Below are 15,510 nucleotides of genomic sequence, written 5' to 3' on the forward strand. Positions count from 1 at the left end.
GCTTTTTCTTACCTTTACCATCCTGAGCAAAACATGGCTCCATCCTGGAGCTGCAGTCTACGTATGTCTAGTCCTGTGGGCTTGACTACATGAGAACTGATTTACATGATAATGGAATTAGTTCATTAACGTCACATCAGGACTTACAGGCAGTGCTCTGTGGCAGGCAGGGAGGCAAAAGGACAGATTCAGAGTGCAGAAAGCAAGGTAGGGGCAGTGAGGAGTCACTGAGGGCGGGCTGGGATTGTTTGGAGAATGATTCAGGCCAAGAGGAATCAGGAGCAATCGCCTTAAAAAACAAAAGCCCACCTATGGCAGTAAAGATGAACAGTGGTCTCACTCATGCTACCTCTTTCCTAGTTTCGGAGGTGAGAAGCCTACAACAGGTCTCATGGGCTGAGATCAAGGTGTTGGCAATTCTGTGTTCCTTCTGGAATATCTAGGGGAGGATCTGTTCCTGGCCTTTTCCAGTTTCTAGAGGCCATGTGCATCCCTTAGTTCATGGTCCTGTCCTTGATCTTCAAAGCATATTACTTGATCTCTGCTTCTGATCTTACATCTCCTCTCTCTAGGTTTAACCTTCTTGCCTTCCTCTTAGAAGAAGTCTTGAGATTACACTGAGCCCACTCATTTCACATGGTTTCACTTAATCACATCTTAAAAGCCCTTTTAATTCTATAAGGCAATGCATTCACAGGTTTGAGGATTAGCCTGTGGACATTTTTGAGAGCCAACTATTTTCTCTACCACAGTTGGTCTTACTGCTACCATTTCAAGTCCCCACAAAAAACTAATTATTATGTTTACTATTAGTAGTTTATATGCAAGAAAAAGCCATTTAATTAACTGATTATACAAACAAAAAGTCATCAGATTTATAATAAAGTAAAAGGTGAAAGAACAGGGAAATGCAGAAAACATATTTAAGTGGATGATCTAGGAAACTAAAGCACCCAAATTTTCTAAATATTGGTTTGAATGGTGGCCTTAAAATCAAATGATAGAGAATCAAAGACAATTAGGAGTTTCAAGGGGCCTTAGAGACCGTTCAAGTTGATTCTCCATTTGTTAAATAAATACCATTTGTATTAAAACTCATACAAGGTTGGTGATTCTCAACCACCTGCTACTGCTGCTAAGTCGCTTCAGTCGTGTCTGACTCTGTGCGACCCCAAGACGGCAGCCCACCAGGCTCCCCCGTCCCTGGGATTCTCCAGGCAAGAACACTAGAGTGGGTTGCCATTTCCTTCTTCAATGCATAAAAGTGAAAAGTGAAAGTGAAGTCGCTCAGTCGTGTCCAACTCTTCGTGACCCCATGGACTGCAGCCTACCAGGCTCCTCCATCCATGGGATTTTCCAGGCAAGAGTACTGGAGTGGGGGTGTCCCAACCACCGATATGGATGAAAATCTAGCTCATACTTCTCACTGTTACTATAGAGTCATCATAAAAGATTCTAAGTAATCTACTGAAATATATAAAAACAAAACTATTGTCAGGCTAAAAACTCTACCAAAAATGGAAGGAGAAAGAGATATGACATGTCCAGAAAAAAGAAACTTAAAAGACCCACTGGAGGAACCAAATGCTATTAATTGCTTAAGAAACCCAAAATATTCCTTCTGAAAAGATCAATCAAATGAAAAAGACCATGAGAAAAAGGGCTTGCCTTGGGGTATGATTGGAAATTGGTTTAGAATAAAATACAATGAACAATCTAGAGTATAAAAATTCTGGAAATTACTTCTCCCTCTCCTCCCAAAGAAAAAAGTTTAATTTGAAAATCAGAAACTGTGTAAATAATGTAATTATGCTGTCAAGCAAGGTAAAAATATCAGAATTCCTTCCATTATGGCAACTTGAGATTCTCTAAAATATTGAGCTGTTAAATTTTTACATCATATTCAGAAACAACGACAAGTTTTAAAAACATTTACAGAAAGTGACAAAGTTCTTTTCTATCTGCTTTATTTCTCCATTCTGCTTTTTGAAAGAATTCATAGGCAGCTAGATTTGGGAGAGCAGTTATATGTCACTGTTCTTAAATCTGCATATGATTTAAGAACATTTCTTATTTGACATCTATTCCAAGTGGTCACCTCGCCCTGATCTGAAATACCTCCAGCAAAATTTCACTCCCTCAGCGAAATCCACTAGGGCCAGTTTCAGCAAAGCTACCTTCATCTACCCCAAGGATGGCCCTGCAGCTGTCTCAGAAACAAGCACCTACACTCTTCAGAGATGAGGAAGAAGTGTTCTCCCTAGGGTAAATGTACTAGAAACTGCATGTGAGTGAGTTATGAGTATTTTATGCTAACATAGATCTAAAGACATTATCTCTATCTCAGGTTCCAGATGTAAGACAAGCAAGCAGGTGGATTTAATATTACAAGGTAATGTTTTAAACCAACATGAACATTCCAAAGCTAGTCTTGTCACCTAAAAATTATTTTTTTCAAGTCATAGGCCTCTTAAAACACAGACTTCATTACAGTTTCATTATTTATTCTTCATCAAAATTTTCTTAAAAAGAAAGTCTGGAAATGATAGCTAAGAATCAAAGGACTTTTTCAACTTAAGTTACCTTTTCTAGTTAGACTAAGAACCTCAGCCACAATTTTTAAAATACTAATAGAATTACTTAAGATTAATGAAGACTAATAAATGAAGACTCAATGAAATAGAAAATATAAACATGCAAATTTGACCTTTTGAAAGAACATTTGGGGAGTTTGATTTTAATGGAAATAAAATATATTCAAGGCAACAACATATTTTCTCCAAGAGGCATTCTAAAGACAGGATAAAAAGTGTTGTTTGAAAGTAACTGTTATTTTTTCTTTCAGTATGGGTTAGAGCCTATTTTCATCACTGATTTTTTAGATAAGGAAATGGGAAACAAATTAGAGAAGAATTTGCTATCTAAGTATTTGGTAGCAGTGTTTTGCTTTAGTGAAGTCTAGTTACTAAGGAGTTTCATAAAGTACCTACTTTAGAGTAGACAATTGTTAATTTCTGATAAATTTAAGAAAACCGATGAGATTCAAGGCACATGATACATCCTCTCTTTGATGGAAAGTCTCTGAAGTTTCATTATTAGTACTTAATTCCCTTTATTTAAGATTCTGAATTTTATAAAGATGAAAGTCTTTCAGGCTACAGTTTTCACCTAGAGCATAATTACAGAAATTTAGAGAAGTGCTGTGGATTGTGTTGTATGTTGAAGTCATAACCCCTTAACCTCAGAACACAACCTTATTTGAAAAGGGGGTTACTGCAGATATAAGAAGTTGAGATGAGAAGTGCGGTGGGTCCCAAGCCTGTTCTGACCGGAGCCCTTACAGCTAGACAGCCATATGAAGGCAAGAGACATGTAGGGACACCGCGTGAACACGAAGGCAGATCATTAGCCATGAGCAAATGGAAGACGATCCAGAAACCACCCAAAGCCAGGAAGAGGCAAGGAAGGATTCTCCTGTGTGGTCCAGAGAAGCAGGGGCCTGCCTCTGGGCTTTAGTATCCAGAATTGTCAGACAATGACTTTCTGTTGTTTTAAAATGAAATGAGCTATTAAGCCATAAAAGGACATGGAGAAACTTTAACTGTGTATTACTAAGTGAAATAAGGCAATCTGAAAAGGCTACAATACTCTAGGATCCCGACTACATGACAGTCAAAAAGGCAGAATTATGAAGACAGTAAAAATAATCAGTGGTATTGAGGGGCAGGGGAACAATGAAAAGGGAGAGCACAGAGGATTTGTACAGAAGATCAAACTATTTTGTACAATACTATAATGGTAGTTACATGTCTGTACACATTTCCCCAAACCCACAGAATGTGGAGTGAAATGAAATATAAGCTCCTGACTTTGGGTGATAATGATGTAACCAACATACCACTCTGGCGTGCGATGCTGGTATCAGGAGAAGCTGCATGTGTATGTGGCAGCCTATATGGGAACTTTATGTCCCTTCTACTCAATTTTGCTTTGAATCTAAAACTGCTCTAAAATATATAAAGTCATTAAAAAAAAAAAAAAAAGGTTCTGCTATGCCCGGGCTGGATGACTGAAGTCTAATAATGTAAGGAAGATGCTAAGGGGTTATGTGTAAAAGATGAAAGAACAAAATAAAAAGCATCTGAAAGCTGATTTTATGCAGAGTTCTGCTTCTGGCTAAGGCAAACCAGCTTGTATCAGACCAGTGATCTTGCCAACAAAAGTTAGAAAAGGTGAATAAAATTTATAATATGTACTGTTTCAACATCAAAAAGCTATCAAGGCAGTGAGAACCTGAGGAATTAAAATCCTAGAGAAAAGCTCAGTATTGAATCTACTTTTCCCTTCTGGGTATTTATCAACTTGTAAGCAGTGGATGGGAGCCTGAGAAGCCAAATAAAGGCTAGGAGGCTGAGTAACTATGCAGAGCCTTAAGGGTTTTCATGAGCTTGCAGAGACAAAAATTAAAAGTTGAAAACCTGCCATAAAGAAAAGGCCCTGGTAACCACCAAAGAATTTTGGTTTGCTCAGGCTTTTTACCAGTTCACAAGAGTTGATTATGTGTTTCTCTTTCCAATTTCATGTTGAGTGATATCACACTAGTGATTTGAAATTCACATAGTGCTGAAGCCTGGCTTGGAGAATTTTGAGCATTACTTTACTAGCGTGTGAGATGAGTGCAATTGTGCAGTAGTTTGAGCATTCTTTGGCATTGCCTTTCTTAGGGACTGGAATGAAAACTGACCTTTTCCAGTCCTGTGGCCACTGCTGAGTTTTCCAAATTTGCTGGCATATTGAGTGCAGCACTTTAACAGCATCATCTTTCAGGATTTGAAATAGCTCAACTGGAATTCCATCACCTCCACTAGCTTTGTTCGTAGTGATGCTTTCTAAGGCCCACTTGACTTCACATTCCAGGATGTCTGGCTCTAGGTCAGTGATCACACCATTGTGATTATCTGGGTCATGAAGATCTTTTTTGTATAGTTCTTCTATGTATTCTTGCCACCTCTTCTTAATATCTTCTGCTTCTGTTAGGTCCATACCATTTCAGTCCTTTATTGAACCCATCTTTGCCATCTTTGTTCCCTTGATATCTCTAATTTTATTGAAGAGATCTCTAGTCTTTCCCATTCTGTTGTTTTCCTCTATTTCTTTGCACTGATCGCTGAGGAAGGCTTTCTTATCTCTCCTTGCTATTCTTTGGAACTCTGCATTCAAGTGGGAATATCTTTCCTTTCCTCCTTTGCTTTTCGCTTCTCTTCTTCTCACAGCTATTTGTAAGGCCTCCTCAGACAACCATTTTGCCTTTTTGCATTTCTTTTCCTTGGGGATGGTCTTGATCCCTGTCTCCTGTACAATGTCAGGAACCTCCGTCCATAGTTCATCAGGCTCTCTGTCTTTCAGATCTAGTCCCTTAAATCTATTTCCTACTTCCACTGTATAGTCATAAGGGATTTGATTTAGGTCATACCTGAATGGTCTAGTGGTTTTCCCTACTTTCTTCAGTTTAAGTCTGAATTTGGCAATAAGGAGTTCATGATCTGAGCCACAGTCAGCTCCTGGTCTTGTTTTTGCTGACTGTATAGAGCTTCTCCATCTTTGGCTGCACAGAATATAATCAATCTGATTTCGGTGTTGACCATCTGGTGATGTCCATGTGTAGAGTAAAGTAATGGTAAACTAGGATCAGTTCAGTTAAGTCGCTCAGGCGTATCTGACTCTTTGTGACTCTATGGACTGCAGCACGCCAGGCTTCCCTGTCCATCACCAACTCCTGGCGTTTACTCAAACTCATGTCCATTGCATCAGTGATGCCATCCAACCATCTCATCCTCCGTCATCCCCTTCTCCTCCCGCCCTCAATCTTTCCCAGCATCAGGGTCTTTTCCAATGAGTCAGTTCTTGGCATCAGGTGGCCAAAGTATTGGAGTTTCAGCTTCAGCATCAGTCTTTCCAATGAATATTCAGGACTGATTTCCTTTAGGATTGACTGGTTGGATCTCCTTGCAGTCCAAAGGACTCTCAAGAGTCTTCTCCAAGACCACAATTTTAATGTGCACACAAATCACTTGGAGATGAAGACTGACGGGGGAGGTCTGCGGTGGGGTGGGGCTTCAGAGCCTGCATTTCCAGCAGCCCCATGGGTGGACAGCAGCTTTACTTCTGTAGGGACCAAACATGCCCCTGCTGCTGTTCACCTCGCTCCTCGCTACCACAAACAGCAAGAAACCAGAAAAGAGGCGAACAGAAAACATCCAGAAACACACTTTTCTGCATGTATTTCATAGTTCAAAACCTTTTTTTTAATTTAAGAAATTTAAAAAAGAATGAATTAGACTATTTAAGGACAACAGAACAGTAGTTGCCAGGAGCTGGGGATGGAGAGAGTAGATGACTACAAAAAAGTAAAAGGGAATTTGAGGGGATCTGATGGAACTGTTTTGTATTTTGATGGTAGGTGCAGTTACAGTAGTGAATGCATTTATCAAAATTCAAAAAACCACATGCTGGAAGGAGGTAATTTTGTTGTATGCATATTATGTGTCAATAAAAATTATAATTTAGATATAAAAAGCAAGGTTCATTTGATTTCTTTTTATGTTTATGAAAAATTAATGGTAGCACACAGTTTGTTTTAGTTATCAGAAACAAAGCAGAAAATTTTCATTGAAAAAATTCTACTTCCTCTTAAGGCTTACTAATATTTTTTCATCTTGAGCCAATGAATTTAACTGAAATTGGCCTATTGTGTGAGAAATTGTGTGAGGCCATTAATTTCTGGGGCATTCTGGGAAACAGTTTGCCTTTCCTGGATCTCAAGCTCTTTCACATTTATTTCATGTCATCTTATTCTAATACATCAGTGAACATGTAAGGATGAAATTGAGGTTCATTGTGAAAGCAATACCACATCCAAAATAGAAAGACAGCATCAAATCTATCCTATGGAAAGGGAGAAAAACCAGGGGACTCCCCAGTAAGCAACACATTATGAAAAGCCGCTCTTATGAAGCAGGGAAGCCTCCTTCACTCACAGATATTTAAATTTTGCCTTCTTTTCGAACATCCAAGGACTTATCTTGTAAATATAGTTAGTACTAAATATAAATTAAAAAAAATTTTTCCCAGTGTTATCTGACCCTCATTCCCCAAGAGGAAAAAAAAAAAAAGGTAACATTTTAGTCGCCTAAGGTCATTTAGTGTACTAAGGTCTCCCTGCCCCTGACCCCAGCTGGGAACAAACACTCCATAATTTGTAACTTAAGGGTCAAACCATGAGCTGGCTGTGTGAAGGCTGGCAACACAGCTGCATTGTTATAGCTTCTGGCTAAATTTAATATCTTACAAGAAAAGTGTCTTACCACTTGTGCTGGAACTTGTTCCATTTTTGCAGCAGGAGTTCCTGGTCTTGGGTAAAACTGGTTAATAAAGAGACTTGGAAATTTGTACTCTTCAACAAGTTTCACTGTTTCTTGAAAATCTTGGTCTGTTTCTCCAGGAAAACCACAGATGATATCTGTAGCAATAGTTATTCCAGGAACTCTAGAAAATAATGAGACAAAAATGTACAAAGTTGACTACAATCCATAATTATTCTACTTCCCTGACATTTTAAATACCAATATTCCTTTAAAAAGTAAATTTTATTTTTAGGAAAGGGACGTTTGCAAAGAGTTTTAAAATTCCCTAAATAGCAAAATTTTATAAAAAACATGGCCCCCTACCATTCCCCAAAAGTACCTATTTTTTTTTTTTAATAATTCAGATGTTTGTTTTTTCTTTTACATTTTAATACTGATGCTTATTCTGCTATTTCTAGATTTACTGATTGTTAGGCAGCATCTGTTGACTTCAACAAGGATTTAGCTCTTTAAACTACTATATCCTTCTCTTCCCAACATAATCAGTGCTCAACTTTTAGTTAAATTAACAGTATTAATGGTATTTCCATTGGTATAATTGCTAAGATATTGTTCACTCTACAGTCAACTGGTATACTATCAATAGGGTTTCTTTTGCACATTTAATTTTTTGTAGAATAACTGCCTAATTTTTAAAAAAATGTTTAATATTCTATATACTTAATTAAATGTTTTCCAGATCCATCAGTTCTGTCAAAATCCAATATTATTTTCTAAATTCTCAAAGTACCATATAATTCACCGGTTCCATTTTTCTCTCTGGAAATGCCATTCCTAACTTTCTTGAAGCATGAGTTGCTTTCATAATGGACCAGCTCTCATTCCTGAATGTGGTTCCTTTGTCTTTTCAATCACCTTTTTTTTTTTTTTTTTGCCATTCAGAAAAATATGGAACGCTTCACGAATTTGCGTGTCATCCTTGTGCAGGGGCCATGCTAATCTTCTCTGTATCGTTCCAATTTTAGTATATGTGCTGCCGAAGCGAGCACTCAATCACCTTTTTTTTTCCTGGATCCTATGTCTTCCTAATACTTGACTATTCTGTTCTCCTTAACTCTGCTGGAGTATTCTTTCAAAAGCTTCATCAAAAAGAGTGGCAGGGAAATTTTGTTGTTATTGTCTTAGCATCTCTGAACATCTTAATCCACACAACTGACCAATAGTGTGGCTGTGCATAGTACTCCAAAATAAAAAGTATTAGCCATCAGAATGCTGTGTTGTTCTTTTTTTTTTTTTTAACTAGCAAGATGCTGATGAGATTTCCAGATTTACTCTGATGCAAACTTTTTTACATGGGCCCCCCCTAACTTTTTATGTTTTTAGGGTGTTCATTTTATTTTGAAAGTTTTAAAAATTTCACGTTAGCCTCTTGGCAGTCATTTCTCTTTGGCTATTGAGTTTCTCCATAAGTATGCTACAATATTGTGTGAAAGAAGGACAAATTCGTTTTTAAAAATGTTTCTTGCTTTCTGCTTAGTCTCACCCAGCTATTAATTTGGCTGAACTTTAATTAGTAAAAGTTCCAACGTCTGGAACTTTTCTATGCGCTGCTAGACAGAAAAAGAGACAAAATGTGCAGAGAAAAATGAAATAGCTTATTTGGAAAAAAATTTTTTTAAATTTTTATTGTGACATAAAAATATTTTTTCTTTTAAGGGTAATTATAAAAATTATTTTTAAATATCATAAAAAACATATGCTTTAATAGTAAGTTGTAAATAAAAAGATGGTTTTCTAGACTTACTAAAGCATGTGAAATAAAATTATGTCAATAACTTCAATTAGCAATTTTTTTTACAGTTGACATAAAACTACTTCTGAACAAAAGAAATCCACAACTAAAAATAAAAGTAATAGATCACAGCAGAAATGACAGAGACGAGTCCATCTCCCTAGGAAATTAGAGGGAAAAAAACCTGAGAAATTGCCTGTGAAACACTGCAGTGACAAAGACAATTGGCTATTGTCCTAGGCTATGAATTGGAATGAACTTGGCACTAGACTGTGGGGCATTCCCAAAGGAAAGTACCTTACTGCTCCTCCCCCCTCACCCAGCATCCTTCTTGATCCCGTGTAATTCAGTTCAGTATGATGCAACACCTGCTTACTTTGGCCTTCAAGTCCATAGCCAAAAAGGAAAGACAAAGCTTTACAGTAGTTGTCATAAATGTTAAGGAAGAGGGTATTCAATGCATAAATACATTTGATAATCTACAAAAAAGCTGACCAATAACAGAGGTGAGGGTAGGACACTATGAATTAGTGAAAGACCTAAGTTAGTACTTAAAAGCAAATGCAATTTAAGTTTCAAAGTATATAACAACATAAACTGACTACCCATAAAATGTTTCAAACTAGAGACTACACCTTAATGTTGAAACTCATCTATACATGGATTTTGTATATGCAAATCATTCTACTTAGGTTCTTCAAAATAACTGGGCTCCTTAGGTGAACCAAAAAAAAAAAAAATCTGATATTTACACTGTTAATTGCTTAGTAAATAATTCTCTTCAGTACATGAGAAAAATCAAACAAGTTTGAAGTGGACCAAATTCTAAATTAATTGCATATGATTTCAGAGTCTGTTAGGAATTTTTAAGGGGCGTAAAACAGAATATTAATGCAAATATTTAATGCTAATTGTGAGTAAATGCTGCTTTTTGAGACAGTATGAGTTTTAAAATACTAATATTTTTAAATGACCATTTCCACAAATTTATTGAAACTGTGAGTCTAATAAATATAATTACTCGCTGTTAAGCCTTTTTAAAATCTAGAAGACCTTCTGTATTTGCATTTTCATATAGTATTAATTCTGAAAGAATGATGAAAATGTTCAATTAGCTTAAATAAGAGAAATTTTGATGTATTTTTCCCGACTTACACTAGTTATTCACTTGCAAAAAGGTTCATTAAATAACTTGGGAATGGAATTAATGAGAACATTTCAAACTATGCCTCTGCTCTGATCTTATGATTAGTTCTGAGAAATTAGTCAGGGGCATGTGAAGAGAATACTACCTATATAGTAGGTAGGCCAGCATTTAAGAAGACTCCAAATATTTTAAAATACTTATTATTTAGACTGACTGAAAATATGTACAAATATACACTCCATACTATATCTGAAATGCTACAAAAAATGTGCTGCTTTAATTCACTTCAATATTTTCACTTGCAATTTGGTGTTTTATTAGCAAAAGTATAAGAAGGATGATTCTATATCATTCTTTAGGTCTCAATAAATTATGAGCTTCAAATTCCACATGTGAAAAAAGTAAGACTAACACACATGCTATTTATCAAAGTGGTAAAAAGGATTAGAAAAAGGATCAGACCTATTAAAATTATTAAGCATAAACAAAATACATGATTAAAAGAATTATTTTTTCATCTTATGGAGATTAATTTTAGGACGATCAGTCCACACTTTCAGGAAACACTAACTTAGAAGTAGAAAGAGAAAAAAAATCTAGAATGAAAATAAAAATATAACATATCTAAATATATGGGATGCAGCTAAAGGAGTGCTTAGAAAGAAATTAATCAATTTAAATGTGTTAGAAAGAGGTAAACAATAATCTAACCTTCCATCTTAAGAGGTTTAAAAAGGAGCAAATCAAGCCCAAAGTAAGACAAATAAACTAATTAAGGTAATAGAAGGAAACAAAAAAATAGAAAAAACAACACAAGTAAGGGTGTATCTTTAAAAATAATAAAATTACTAAACTAGTAGTAGACTGAGAATATAAAACACAAATAACCAACTTCAGGCATGATGAAGGAGACAGCACTATAGATGCTATCAATATTCAAAGGATACTAAGGGAATATCATGGGCTTCCCTGGTGGCTCAGAGGTTAAAGCGTCTGCCTGCAATGCAGGAGACTTGGGTTCGATCCCTGAGTCGGGAAGATCCCCTGGAGAAGGAAATGGCAATCCACTCTGGTATTCTTGCCTGGAGAATCCCATGGACGGAGGAGCCTGGTGGGCTACAGTCCACGGGGTCGCAAAAAATCAGACACGACTGAGTGACTTAACTTTCACTAACTTTCACTTTCACTAAGGGAGTATTATAAACAATTTTGTATCAAGAAACTAAACACTTAGATGAAATGGGCAAATTCTTTTAAAGATGTGAGTTATAAAAATGGACAGGAAAATCTGGACAGCCTTTTATCTACTACAAAAATCCAACCTGTAAGTTAAAATATTGTCAAAGAAAACAACACAAAACAACCCAGTCCAGATGACTTTATATTTAAGAGGGAATACAACCAATTCTACAGAGATTCTTTCTTTCTTTCTTTTTTTTTTTCTGGCCAGTTGGCATGCCACATCTTAGCTTCCTGACCAGGGATCAAACCTGGAGCTGTGGCAGTGAGAACATTGAGTTCTAACCACTGGATAATCAGGAATTCCTAGACATGATTTCAAAAACAGATGAGAAATAAACTCATTTTACAAGTCCAGCAAATGGAGCCTATATGAAAAAACAGAGAAAGTGATGGAAATATTAATATTTTCAGACCAATAATCCTCATGAACTCAGAGACAAAAATCCTTAACAAAATATAAGCAAACCGAGTACTGAAATACATAAAAAGCATTCTATATCATGACTATGTTTTTAATCAGAAATGCAAGGGTTGGTATGACACGCAAATATTAACAAAATAAGCCATATGAAAAGAAAAAAGGATAAAAACCCCATGGTGATCTTAGTACATGCAGAAAACTCAGTTTACAAAACCAACCTCGATTCATGATAAAAATTCTCAGCAAAGAAAGAACAGAAGGAAACTACTGCAACCTGATAAAGGTCTAGAGCTATTATCATATTTATTGGTAGAATACTAAATGCTGTTCCATTAAGAACAGCAACAAGGCAAAGAATTCTGTTCTTCTTCAATTCAGCATTTCAGTGGAGCAGAACATATATTCAGGGAAGGAAAGCAAGAGAAAGAAATTAAAACCATATAGATTGAAAAGGAAAAGGTTTTTTTGGGGGCAAGTGACATAATCTCATATGTAGAAAATTCAAGGAATCTAATGAATCTACTAGAAAAAATGAGTTCACTAATGCTAAAGATTAACATACAAAAATCAATTGTATTTTTATATATTAAATGAATAATGAGAAAATTAAATTAAGAAAAGAATTTCATTCACATTAGCATAAAAATACTTAAGAAAACATTTGAGCATAAAAACAGATAACTTACAGAGAGTTTCTTAAAATTTGCTGCAATATTAAAGAGTAGTTAAATAAACTGAAAAATATCATTTTCATGGATTGGAAGATTTTACTGTTGTTGAGATGGGTGGTCTCTTCAAATTGACGGAAGATTCAATGCAACCACCATCAAAATATTTCAGCATGTTTTTCCATAGAAAACATCAGCAAGCTGATTCTAAAATTTATATGAAAATGCAAAGGACCTAAGATAGCCAAAACAATTTTGAAAAGGAACTAAGTTAGTGGAATGGATAAACCCAACTTAAAGACCTACTACAAAAACTACAGTAATCAAGACAGCATGGTAGCAGTATAAGGACAGACCAGTGAGAGAAACAACAGAGAGAGTCCAAAAATACACCCATAAATTTACAGTTCATTTTCAACAAAACAGCCAATGAAATTCAACAAGGGCAAGAGACAGTGTTTTTGGTAAATGGTGCTGGAGCAATTGCATACCATATGCCAAAAAAGAAAAAAAAAAAAGAACTTATTAGACCCTTATCTTGCATTATACATAAAAAGTACTTCTATATGAATCATAGATATAGATCTAAGAGCTAGAATTACTAAATTTCCAGAAGAAACTTTTTGAGACTTGAGTAAGGCAAAGATCTATCAGCTATAACACCAATACCAAAAGCACAATCTATGAAGAAAAGCTGGATAAACTGACTGAAAAACACACTGTTAAGAAAACAAAAAAGAGAAGCTACAGACTGGGAAGAGCTTTACAAATCATATATCTGATAAAAAGATTTGTACAGTTTGTACACAAAATATATTAAGAACTCTTTTGGCTCATCCACACAGGAAGACAACACAACTGCACACTGGGCAAAGGGTTTTTAACACTTCACTAAAGAAGATACACAGACAGTATAAAAAAGTGCATAAAAAATTGTCCAACATCATTAGTAATTTGGACAACCCAAGGTAAAACTGTGTAAGATGACACATACCCAGGAGAATAGCTATACTGAAAAGACACTGGAAAACGGCAGACATCAGTGTGCATATTGAGAAACTTACACCCTTAACCCATTGCAGGTGGGAATTTAACGTGACACACTTTGGAAAATGGTTTGGCAATTGTTTAAAAGCTAGAAACACACTTAGTGTTACTAGGAAAGTCTATTTCTAGTTATGCACCAAGAGAAATTAAAACATACGTCCACACACAAAGACTTGTACATAGATTTTTACAGTAGCTTTCTTCATAATGGTTCCAACCTGGAAACAGTCCAAATGTCTATCAGCTGGTGAATGAATAAACAAATGGATATGCATACAATGAAAATTTACAAATAAAAGAGAACCAATTAATGATACATGCACCAACATGGATGAACCTTGAAAACATTCCTAAGTAAAAGAAGGGAGACAAAGGATTACTTATTGTTTCCACTTGTGTGAAATTTCTTCAAGAAGCAAACAGAGACAGAAAGCAAAAGAGACAGAAAACAGATCAGTGGGTGCCTGGGGCTGGGAGCCGGGATTCACTCCAAGTAGTCATTAAGAGAATCTTTGTCATAACTAAACTTTTAAAACTGAGTTCTGATGACGGTTGCACAAATGTATACATATACTAAAAATCTTCAAACACACACTTACATTGGGTGCATACTGGATGGCATCCGAATTATACCCACAACAACCCTCTTAAAAGTGAAAAAATAACACCCAAGCAAAAAGTGTCCGTCTGAAGATAGACAGTTACGGAATTCTCCGTAATATACTTTATTCTAAGAAGTCCTTAGCCACGCTCTGACAGAGCATAGCCCAAGAGTTAAATACGGTCAAATAGAGGAGAAAAGGCAAAGATAATAAAAGGTAAAGTTAAGGTTAAAAGGGAGTTATGTTCAGAGCCTGCTTTCACGAAGGACTAGAAGGAAGAAAACTTGAACTTATTTCCCAACTACTGATTTATGACAACAAGGAGTCATTCTCTTCATACTGAAAGAGGAAATTTAGGGAGAAACAGTATGACATCTTCAAATAAAGTTAAAAAAATTTTCAGCAGCTTTAAATTTGCTTCCATAAATTTACAAAAAAGTTCTCAAAGGACCTGGACTGAAAACAGAAAAATCCCTGACACATTTAGCTAAGGGCTGAAAAGCCAAAATGGGTCACTAGGACAAAGATAGAACAGAAGGCTTGGGAATCCATTCCTAATCTTTTAACATGGGTGACTAGGAGAAAAATCTTCCCTGAGGGGCTCTGCTACTAACTGGCTGCAAGCTTTTGGGCAAGTTACTTATTTAGTACTAGGATGCTTCAGTTTCCATTTCTATAAAATGAGGAGAGAGAACGTATTCCCAGATAAAAGGATTAATGAGTCAGTACATATACTAGCTGCTTTAGGATAGTACATGCTGACGTTTTAACCAGTATTATTCTAATCCCTCAGAGAGACGTTAACAATAACCATCATATATCATATGATACTAAGTAATAGGCAATATGTGAACTTAAATATCTTGTTTAATATAACCTCCATGTAAGGTAGAGTCTATTTAGTCCCTATGAAAAGGAAAGTAACATGAGCGAAATAAAATTCAGAAAGGTAGAAGACACTGCCAACAGTCACAGAATCACTAAATGGTACGACTTCCCTGCTAGCTCAGCTGGGAAAGTATCTGCCTGCAATGCAGGAGACCCCAGTTTGATTCCTGGGTCGGGAAGATCCGCTGAAGAAGGGATAGGCTATCCATTCCAGTATTGTTGGGCTTCCCTGGTAGCTCAGCTGGTAAAGAATCTGCCTGCAATGAGGGCGACCTGGGTTCAGTCCCTGGGCTGGAAGATCCCCTGGAGAAGGGAATGGCTACCCACTCCAGTATTAGA

General features: G+C 36.2%; 1 protein-coding gene and 1 non-coding gene across 6 annotated transcripts in view; both read right to left on the minus strand.

Annotated features, from left to right (window-relative positions):
* The window catches only part of CDKAL1 (CDK5 regulatory subunit associated protein 1 like 1), a 579,065-nt gene that overhangs the window by 131,852 nt on the left and 431,703 nt on the right, over positions 1 to 15,510 (minus strand). For all 5 annotated transcript variants that reach the window (XM_061147519.1, XM_061147518.1, XM_061147516.1 and 2 more), the window contains one exon: positions 7,365 to 7,545. In XM_061147519.1, coding sequence (XP_061003502.1) covers positions 7,365 to 7,545 — 181 coding nt within the window. The remainder of the gene's footprint in view (positions 1 to 7,364; positions 7,546 to 15,510) is intronic.
* LOC133060064 (U6 spliceosomal RNA) lies at positions 8,307 to 8,413 on the minus strand. The gene has a single exon (XR_009693726.1). It is a non-coding gene; the product is annotated as a U6 spliceosomal RNA (small nuclear RNA).

The sequence above is a fragment of the Dama dama genome, chromosome 7, assembly GCF_033118175.1.
Source record: "Dama dama isolate Ldn47 chromosome 7, ASM3311817v1, whole genome shotgun sequence".
Taxonomy (NCBI): domain Eukaryota; kingdom Metazoa; phylum Chordata; class Mammalia; order Artiodactyla; family Cervidae; genus Dama; species Dama dama.